This window comes from Ovis canadensis, chromosome 3 (genome assembly GCF_042477335.2).
Source record: "Ovis canadensis isolate MfBH-ARS-UI-01 breed Bighorn chromosome 3, ARS-UI_OviCan_v2, whole genome shotgun sequence".
Classification (NCBI taxonomy): Eukaryota; Metazoa; Chordata; class Mammalia; order Artiodactyla; family Bovidae; genus Ovis; species Ovis canadensis.
The window spans coordinates 95,836,359-95,846,826 of NC_091247.1; the positions used below are offsets into that span (position 1 = coordinate 95,836,359).

A 10,468-nucleotide genomic window follows, 5' to 3' on the forward strand; every position below is an offset into this window, starting at 1 on the left:
AACCTTCAGAGGAGTCCATAAGCTGAAACATTCTTGTCATGCCCAGGAATTTTTATTGAGTTGGAGCTGCACGTTTACTCCTTCTCCGAGAGAAACGGTTATGGAGGAGAGCCCCCCGTAAAGTCAGAGGTGTAGGTGAGAGCATAAAACAGACTCTGGTTTTGGGGTAGATGCTCGGGAACAGGGGGTTTCCTGAGGCTTGATCACACCTTTGGGTATGCCAAGCCTCCTTCCTCATGACCTTTGCCATGGGTGGAGCTCCTCACGCTGGCCCCCGAAAAGCCAGGACATGGAAGCAACCTAGATGTTCATCAACAGATGAATGGATAAAGAAACTGTGGTACATCTATACAATGAAATATTACTCAACCATAAAAAAGAATGAATTTGTCAGTTCTCATGAGGTGCATGAAGCTAGTGCCTATTATACAAGTGAAGTAAGTCAGAAGGAGAGAAATAACTATCATGTATTAACATATACATATGGAATCTAGAAAAATAGTACTGATGAACATCTTTGTAGGGTAATAATACAGGCTCAGATGTACAGAACAGACTTGTGGACACATTGGGTGAAGGAGAGGGTGGGGTGAATTAAGAGCATAGCATTGAAACATGTACATTACCAAAGGTGAAATAGATAGCCAGTGGGATTTGCTATATGATGCAGGGAGCTTGACCCCATGCTGTGTGACAACCTAGAGGGGTGACATGGGATAGAAGGTGGAAGGGAGGTTCAAGAGGGAGGGGACATATGTATAGCTATGGCTGATCCATATTGATGTAGGGCAGAAACCAACACAACATTGTAAAGCAATTATATTCCAATTAAAAATAAATAAATTTTAAAAATAAAAAAAAAGACCTAAGGTCAGGGAAGGGTTGATGTTCCAAAGTGTTGAACTCTTTAATTTCTTCTTCCTACATGTAAGATTCTCTTAGAGGATAAGATGATGCTGAGATTGCAAGCTAAACTTAAATGACTAGAACTAGGGAAACCAAATAAGTTACTTAGGTTTGGTGGAATCAGGAAAAGCCCAACTCATAGTTTCCCTAAGTAGAACTGAATATTGGGACTGAACATTTTAATATGTAAACATTTTATTGCTACCAAAATTGGTCTTACTGCATTTCCCTCTATCACACCATCCACCCAAACCTGCAGTAGTCATGTGAAAGTGAAGTCACTCAGTCATGTCCAACTCTTTGCGACCGCATGGACTGTAGCCTACCAGGCTCCTCTGTCCATGGGATTTTCCAGGCAGTAGTCATGAGTCCCTTGATATCCATGGGAATATAGAGAAAGAGAGACTTGTTTGGCTTGCAGGTATTTAGTATATATTGTTAGCCTCACATCACATACTAGAATCATGGAAATAGGCCATCTGAAGTATGAAGCTTAGGGGGAAAAACCTTGATATACTCTTAAAAGCCTAAGCCACATCTGTACACCACACCGTTCACAATTTCTTGTCAGTTAAGTATCATCCCCCATATATTTCATAAAAGGGAAGACAAGCTTATAGATTAACTATGTGTCTTCAGAGATCCCATCTATGAGAAACCTCGGTATTAGCAAGGTCCCCAGATAGATTGCTCTTTGCACCGCTGAAAGCTTACTACCAAGGAAAATGAATAGAACCATAGATTCCCTCCTTCAAATCAGTTTACCCCACATATAAGTCATTAGCAACTCAGCCATAACTCACATCAAAATCACAAGAGTGGTTAGTGGGAAAAGCACTAACGGGGCGGGGGAGGGTGGGAAGCAGAGGCACTCCAGACCAAGTCAGGCTGACAGCAGATAGTGGCTCCTTCCACTTGGGTGCACAGTGCAACTCAACAAAATGCCTTTTTCACAGACGCTGTTTACAGCTTTTCCACAAAATCCATCAGGCCAAGTTAGTTCATGATGCTTCAAAATAAACACGCAGTATGCCTTATAACGCTGGATCCCTTAGAAAATATGACAAAAAAAAGAACCATGTAGGCAAAACCAGAGCATTTAAAAACAGTCTGTATTCTATAAACACACCAGTGAATAATATAAATAAGGTAATATGACATAAAATGAAAAATACCTGTAAGATTATTCTTTCCAGTGTACAGAATTCGTGGCAGTTGCTGCACTATCTAGCTACATAAATATATCCGTATCTAAAATTGTTGGTTCTGTTAATACAAAGTGAGGCCAAAGTGTGTCCACTTGCTTCTCACAGAACTTGAAAAACCTACATGACTCTCTTTTAACCTGTGCCCTTTCACCTTACCAGCACCCCGCCCCCAGCCTATTTTCCACAAATGTCCTCTTCTATCTCTAATTCTCCTGTTCATTTTGTCTGGCCTCACATCCAAGCATGCAAGAGAGAATCCTAGAGGCTCAAGATTCTAGAGTGGCTGTTTGCCAAGGGGAGGAGGCTACAGCAACTGCCACCTTGGATATACTTATGTGGGAAGGAAAAGGGACAGTATCCAGAATGCCTCTCATATATAAAAGCGCTGGATGGCAGGATGCCTGTGTGGGCCAAGGAACCAGAGGTAGTAAATTATGGTCAAAAGAATTGCAACCGAAGGCTGCAAGAGAAAAGGTCTGCAACCAGCTGTGTGTCCTAGCTCTCTGGTATTTGCTTCCATTGGGCTGAGTCTATTTTGTGAAGCATCAAGCACTGAAAAGAAGACTCCGATGCTGGAAGTTGACAGGAAGCAACAAGCAAGACGGTAAGAATGCAAGATCAAGAGTTGTCCCAGAAACAAGGCCTAAAACAACAACAACAACAAAAATGGAGGGCGGAAGAGAAAAGCAAGTCCAACCTGGCCCAGCCCAAGAAAAGGAGGAGTCAAGGAGACGAAACTAAAAGAGAAGAGCCTTGGACCCATCATTCTCCACAAGGTGCACTCAACCAGCTTCGCCCTACTCTTTAACGAAGTTACGGAAAGAGCTTCTTAATCCCTTCCTTTGCTCCTTAAAAGCTACTGCAAGTTCACTAATGTAATAGACTGATAGGATTTCAGAACAACTATAATAGTTCAAACTGGATGGCTCTTTCCTTCTTCTCTAAGGTTATTAATTAACCAAGACATATGTAACTGTAAGTGCATAACATAAAATATAATGCTACGTAGAATATAAGTAACTATGTTAATTATATTAATGAGCATCTATAAGAAATGTTGCAATGATTTCCTTCATGGAAGAGCTTGAGGGAAGTAAATCTGTCTTGGAGGGCTTCACCTCCCCGGAGCTCAAACATTTAGGTGTTTCCTACACCTTTTTTTCTGCATCCAATCCTGTCTTCTTATTGGTGATCTGACCTCCCTATTGGCTGTATCATACCTTTAAACTGCCCACTTTGTGACATCATTCTCCCACCAAATCTACTGCCACCTGGTAGAATCTTGGGGTTTCCATGGAGTTGTCTGTAAATAAATTTGGATCATCGCAAGTGACCAGTGACCAGTGACCAGTGACCTTTGTACTGGACACACTTGTACTGTACACTTGGCTGCAATCATCCCAGACATCCTCTTATATCATCTCCTCCTCCCTTGTATCTGCAGTTAATTTTTCCTCTTCTTCTCTGACCATGTCAGGTATGGAAAGAAACTTTGTAAAGTTTTTCATTAGATTTTTTTTTTCTGCCTGTAAATTTAGTAGTAGATTCAAAATGAATAATGAAGGAAAGTATTGAACTAGAAATCTGGAGACCTAATTTCAGTTTTGACTTGGACATTTACTATCTCTGTGACTTTGGACACTTTGGACAAGTCACTGTCTCACAAGATCTGTTTTTTCCTCATCTAATGTTACATCCAATGTTACATTAGGATGCTACATTGGTCTATCTCTCTGGTCCTTTTCTTTTCAATATTGAATCTCAAAGGGGACCCGTGTAGAACATGAAATCAGAGACTTCTCAAGAGTGTTTCAACAGAAACAGAGAAAAGCCAGGTGGTGTAGAAAATTAGCAATATAAACTGAGTTGTTTTGTCCATAATGGTCACCCTCAGTTAATATTTCAGTCTTAGTGTTTCAAATTTAGTGCTGCTCAAGAAGTAATATTCACTTGTTTTTGGAGTTTTCTACCTAAATGAGTCGAAAAGAGAAAACAGGGAGAAAGGATGGAGAGCACTGGGCTAATGGGAGGCGTGTAGTCAAACACAAGGAAGTTTAGGACTGTCTTCATCAGCAGAGGCCAATGGGAACCAAGAGGAAGGAGCAAATACAAGAATGAGGAGAGAAAGCAAGGAGGAGGTCTCAGGGAAACAGTAGTTTGGGATGGAATGTTGACAGGATCCAAAGATTTTAAATTAAAGCAGAAACAGCACAGAGGACAGTCGGCTTAGAGCAGGGCAAAATACCGTTGATTTTTACAAATGCTTCTATTAATAGACTGGGAAGGAAAGTAAGGCCAGAATAAGGTATCACCAGGAAAAACAGCTTATCAGAAAAGTCATACTCAGTATTTTTCTTTTATTGCCTCTCTCAACACAGATGGCACTTGACAATTTTGAATATAAATATTTTAGAAATATGTTTTAGAAATGATACTTCCTATAAACAAGAAACAAAAGTGATTATCTAGGGGGCTGATTTTCAGTGTTTCATTCATTCTGACTTTGAAACTATTAGACATTTTACCAATTAAAAATAACATTTTAAAATGACATTTTCTAACTTAAATCAGAAGGACTAATTCTTTTGTATGATAGCAGGTTCTAAGTCAAGGTTGCTTTTCATCTTTACAATTATTTCCTTCCTAACACAGAGAGCACGTTGATCAACAGCCATCATCCATTTTTAGAGCTTGGCTACCTAAGAAGAAAAAGAAAAAGGCAAACTCTGTATCTCTAATTCCACATATAGGGAATTCCCTGGTGGTCCAGTGGTTAGGACTTGGTGCTTTCACTGCCAGACTGCACAGTGCTGCTAGGGGAAAAAAAAAATCTGCATTTATCTAAAATATTGTTGTGGAGTCCTTTGGATTTTCCTACATTTAAAATCTTTTTAAACTGGATATTAGTGAAGATGGTTCTTTCAGGTTTTGGAATATCATCCTTCTGGATGTTGAAGATGATTATAATCTAAGTTCTAGGATAAATATGAAAACCATCTTGATACTTTTTAAGTTTTCCTTTCTGCTTGTGACATAGTTATATTCATTGAAATATATATTTTTACTAGATTTAGTACCTGTTACTTGCTGCATAAAAATATGAATGAGCCCAATAATGAAATTCTTTTAGACATTATTTTATTGTCTACTTTGTACTGTTTTTTTTTACTGAAATAATTGTCTACATATATTGGGCTACCTATACATTCACATTTATTGCATTCTGTAGCTTGCTCTGCATTTTTTACAGATATATCTTCTCTGCCTGTTATGTATTGGCTAGGAATTAATTCAAAGTCACCTTTTTGTGTCTTTTCATTAATAGTATTCACCGAGATGAAGTGAGCAATATTCACTCATAATATTGTATATATGATACAGAACTTCATTTATCATGAAACTTATTATGCTTTAACACTTGCCACATACTGAAGTTTTCATATCTATATTATACATATACATTAACTAATATGTTTTTCATGACTTTTCTATGTCTTTCTAGAACTTATTAAATCTTCCTCCATATGAATCATATGTAATGTATCATTTATTCATGTATTATTATTTATTATGTAATGTATTAATGATTCATGTTTACTTATTACTGCTATTATTATTTTTGTTGTGATAACCACTCTACAGATAAGTATCCTGAAACTCAGAGAGTTAAATAACTTTTTTCATTCAAAAGCCAGTTCAGAAATTCACTTTCAGATAATCATTCTGAGGTGGGATGAGAAGTCCGGCTTGAAGATGGTAAAGACGACCCTTTAAATTTATCACTGGACTCTAGGTAACAGTGAGGGAAATGTGCAAGCAAAGTGAGACACTAACGACTACAATAGTAATAGCTCTACCGTTTCCAAATGGACAAAATAATGCCTACATTATAAGCTGAATTTCTCCTGGTTTCTGGCCGTATCATGCTCAGATCGGCATGCTGGCAAGCAAGTCAGGATACTTAGATTCTGAAACCTGATAATGATACTAACATAACGAGAGAACTTGAACAAGTCAGTCTGAACTCTCTTAGCCTCAGTTTCCTTACTCATGAAATGAAACTATAAGAACAGAAGTTCTCTAAGGACCTCCTAGCTCTAAAATGCTTCAGTTCTAGGAAACAGCATGCAAGTCAATACTAGTGCAGGCTTAAGGGAAAGATAGGGCCGGAAGAAGGATATTTCCTGCCTGGAGAACAATGTCTGGATCACATCACTTGGGTCTTCTGCACAATGTATGCCCAAGACGGGGGCACAGGTAGTCAACATAAGGAAGTGTCAAACTGCTCCAACCCTTACAGCCATCATAACTGCCTGATTTTTGGTTTTTCAGGAAGTATTGATATTAGAGGCATCTGATAGCAAGAACCTTAAAATAAGGCTGTTCCTCAAACACAGTGAGAATTTATCAATCTCACTCATCTTTTTCCTACCCTCTTGTTCTTACAGAAAATTTCCAAAATCCATCTGTACCTGGAACCCAGAATTCTCTGCAGCTCTCTCTTCCTGCGGTGAGCAATGCAGCTTCCCTCACAGAAAGTGCCTGCAACTTCTCCAGGGTCTCTGCTCCAGCCCTCAGTTCAGCATGGCTATTTCCAGCAGGCTCTGACACTTCTTTCCAGCCACTCATGAGTAGTGCCTACCTTTACCAACATTCCAGCACAACTATGTTATCTGGAGTCACTGGCCAGAGCCAGCTCTCCACTTCAGCTGCTTCCTGTCCGGGTATTTTTGAGTGGGACATCACAGGAAGCACTGAAAGGAAGTCTTCTTCACTTGGAGACTTCACTGTGACAGTCATTGACCAAGACACAGCTGTTTCCTCCCTGTCTATGGCAGCCCAGTATGACAAAACATTAGACATCAATAGCATGGTCCCTCTACAGCCATCTCTTTCTGCCAGCCTTGTTCAGGGAACACCATCTCAGATTCCAAATCAGGGACACAGCCTGTCACTTCCCCACCAGGGAGGAGGCCAGGTATACTACTATCACCAAGGCACACTGGGGCCTTTACTATCTGAAGAACTTGGCCCCTGCCTGCAGTCCTATAGCTCTGTGTCATGTGCAGGAAGCAGGACCTCTGCCCAACCAGAAATGGTCATGGTGCTAAAGGAGATTCAGCCCACAAATATCCTACCACCAGCTTCTACCTCTGGAATCTACTACTCTGTGTCTACTCAGCCCATCACAGACACAGGTTGTCAAGGTGAGTACAAACAGCAAGAAAGTAGAATGAGCTCAGCATTCAAAAAATGGGGTCAAATCTACAGCTGGGAAGTGGCGTATAGACAGATAGAATTTAGATCCTGGGACTTTAATAACCACTACCTTTGCTCAGTGCTCTCTGTTTTTAGACTGTATATGAGAGCATCTAATGCAGGTGGAAGGTTGCACACTGTAAAGGTCATATATGCTACATGTAAGAGAACCATAATTCAGTCCAGTTGCTCAGTTGTGTCCAACTCTTTGCAACCCCATAGACTGCAGCACACCAGGCCTCCCTGTCCATCACCAGCTCCTGGAGCTCACTCAAACTCATGTCCATTGAGTTGGTGATGCCATCCAGCCATCTCATCCTCTGTCATCCCCTTCTCCTCCTGCCCTCAATCTTTCCCAGCATCAGGGTCTTTTCAAATGAGTCAGCTCTTTGCATCAGGTGGCCAAAGTATTGGAGCTTCAGCTTCAACATTAGCCCTTCCAATGAATATTCAGGACTGATTTCCTTTAGGATGGACTGGTTGGATCTCCTTGCAGTTCAAGGGACTCTCGAGAGTCTTCTCCAACACCACAAGCACGTACCCAAAGGTACCACGTTTTTCACTGCTCTAGTTGATCAGTCCCCCCCCCCACCCCGTACTACCACGCTGTCACCCCCTTCCCTGATCTATTGCTATAGTCTTCTTGGGAGGTGTTTCAGAACTCTTATTATGATAGTGCCAGTTTAACTGTCCCTCACTTCCTTACTTTACACCAAGATTTAAGCCCTTGTGGTCTGAGATCCTGTCCGGAGCAGGCAGGCTGAAGATTCTTTGTTTATATATTTTATCAGGAAAAGCTCTACTCCCTCTCATAGTTCATGGTGTGAAGTGTTTTTAGTCTTTCAGGAAAGCAGAGAGAATTGAAAGGACTCTACATGAGAATGCTAGGCTTTGTAAGACATGCTATATTTTTAAAATATGACTCATTTTAATTTGGCTTATAAGATCCCTATGGAATACAAAGAAAGCCAAAAATCTGTGACATCAAATGATCACCAGTAAGAATTAGAACAGTCACCTCTTAGCTCCTAGCATAGGACAGTGTCCACTGTCCTTAAAACTAGGTAGTAGAAATGCCTTGCCCATCATTGAAAGGTACATGATTACTGTGCTGGTGTCTGGGGGTGGAGGGAGCATCTCAGTCACCAGGGACTGACTTCTTCCTTGATTCCTCTGTAGTGATGGAGACTTCCCTGAGGATGGAAAATTCCCTGGGATCGCAACCTCCAAGCCAGACATTTTGTCTGTCAGAAACTTCAAAATTGCCTAGGTCCTGCATTAGCAGAAATATCCAGATACTTGAGAGTAATCCACCACTTGAACTTGGGGACATTTCAGTGATAGCTCCAGTCCAGAGTGCCAGTAATCTCCTGGCACTGCCTCCAGTTCCAAGCCAGGAACAAACAGAGAATAAGGATTTGGATGATATTAAAACTAAGTTTTCAAAGCCTCTGGATGATGCTTACCAGATCCCAATAGAAAACCAAGAACCTCCACTAGTCCCTTTAGAAATCTCTGATATTCACGAGCTCCTGGCCAGCATTGATCCCCTCAGCCAAGAGGAGCAACTTGTTTCTGAAAATGTGAATCTGGGAAAGAACAGCCTGAGTTTTGAGGACTTAGGGACACTTGAAAATGGGTTTGAATCCAGCAGTGGCTTTGCAGACATTGCTACACTGGTAGAGGATATTCACCTTCCCCAGTTCTTTCATTCTTTGAAAGACCTTGATCAATCTGAAGCTCCAAAGTTGATCATAGCCAAAGATACCAGCGCTGTTAAGGTGAATCAGGTGCAGGAAAAGCCAAATGTCATAAAGGCGCCCTCTGATCAACCCAGGAAGAACAAACATAAAGCCTCTGAGTCTGTCAGTGATGCTCCCAAGGCCAAAATCCAGCCAAAGAACCCAGAGTGCCTGTTAGGGGGAGAAGTGATTATATGCAATGCTGCAGTCAGTGACAAGGCTCCTGTGAACACAGCCAGACAGCCGAACAGCAAAGCTCAGAAAGCTGCATTGGGCAGGATCAACAAAACTAAGAGCCATGGGCAGGAAAAGACCAAGAGAACCAGAGAAAACAAGAAGGCTGAAGAGAATAAGCCATCAGGGAACAAAGTCAAGGCAGAGGAAAAGCCAAGCATTCCCAAGATGAAGCGAAAGAAAAATCAACCTGACTTTAGCCAAGAGAACTTTAAAAAGCCTCGAAGCTGCCTAGGCATGCACATGCTGGAGTCTGTGCAGGTTTTTCATGCACTGGGGAAGAAGAGTGATAAGAAAACTGGACTCAATTCCTCTCGGGTCCTGGGAAATTCAAGCAACCCCAAAGACCCCCAGCCATCCCCTGCTATCAAGTCATGGCTCAATACCCCATGTGAGGGTAAAGGTCCTGAGAAAACTCAAGCCAAAGCCCAGAAACCAGATGACAGTGCTGCAAAAGAGAGTCTATCTCCTTCGCAGTATGAGCTGCCTCCTCCTGGGAAGGTCAAGTTAGTACCTTTGCCTTTTCCTACCTTGGACAAGCCTCAGGCTCGACCTGTTCCTCGGAGGCCACAGTCTCTGGCCTCATATCGGCCTGCTGTGGCTTATCCTGCCTGCCCTGGTTCTACTAACTCAGCTCAGCCTGCTGCAGTCAATGCATCCCGGCCAGCTCCTTCATCTTTGCCAGGTCCTGTCAAACCAGCTCAGACAACTGTGACCAATCCAACCCGACCGGGTTTGACCAAACCTACCCGGCCTAGCGTCCCTCAGCCTGCAGCTCCTCGGCCTGTACCCTACAGAACTTCATCTTGCACTTCTCTCCAGCGGGAGTCTGTACCACCTGCTGTGACCAAGCACCAGTCCCCACCCAAGCCTCAGACCCAATTTCTACTCCAAGACTTCTGCTTCCAACCCATTCCTTGGAGGAAACCCAACGTTCCTGAGCCCGTAATGTCAAAGCCGATCACAAAAGAGCAGCGGCCAGAGCGGGAGGCCATGAAGAGGCAGGCTCAACTAGAGCGTGAGAATGCTGCTAAATACACCTCTTTGGGGAAAGTGCAATATTTCATTGAGAGGGAAAAAGAGATGGAAATTGCTCGATACTATGGGTATGCCATGTAA

General features: G+C 42.0%; 1 protein-coding gene across 1 annotated transcript; it reads left to right on the plus strand.

Moving 5' to 3' along the window:
- The first annotated feature begins 2,724 nt into the window (after positions 1 to 2,724).
- Positions 2,725 to 10,468, plus strand: C3H2orf78 (chromosome 3 C2orf78 homolog). Its single transcript, XM_069581927.1, has 4 exons — positions 2,725 to 2,890; positions 3,466 to 3,591; positions 6,563 to 7,321; positions 8,553 to 10,468. Exons 1-4 carry the CDS (start codon positions 2,725 to 2,727, stop codon positions 10,466 to 10,468), a joined length of 2,967 nt encoding a protein of 988 aa, XP_069438028.1.

Bases quoted from the DNA above. Each gene is read 5' to 3' on its own strand.
- C3H2orf78 (XM_069581927.1), top strand. From the start codon at position 2,725: ATGCAAGATCAAGAGTTGTCCCAGAAACAAGGCCTAAAACAACAACAA. The intron at 2,891-3,465 runs GTGCACTCAACC...ACCAGTGACCAG, and splicing joins GACCCATCATTCTCCACAAG to TGACCTTTGTACTGGACACA. The intron at 7,322-8,552 runs GTGAGTACAAAC...ATTCCTCTGTAG, and splicing joins CACAGACACAGGTTGTCAAG to TGATGGAGACTTCCCTGAGG.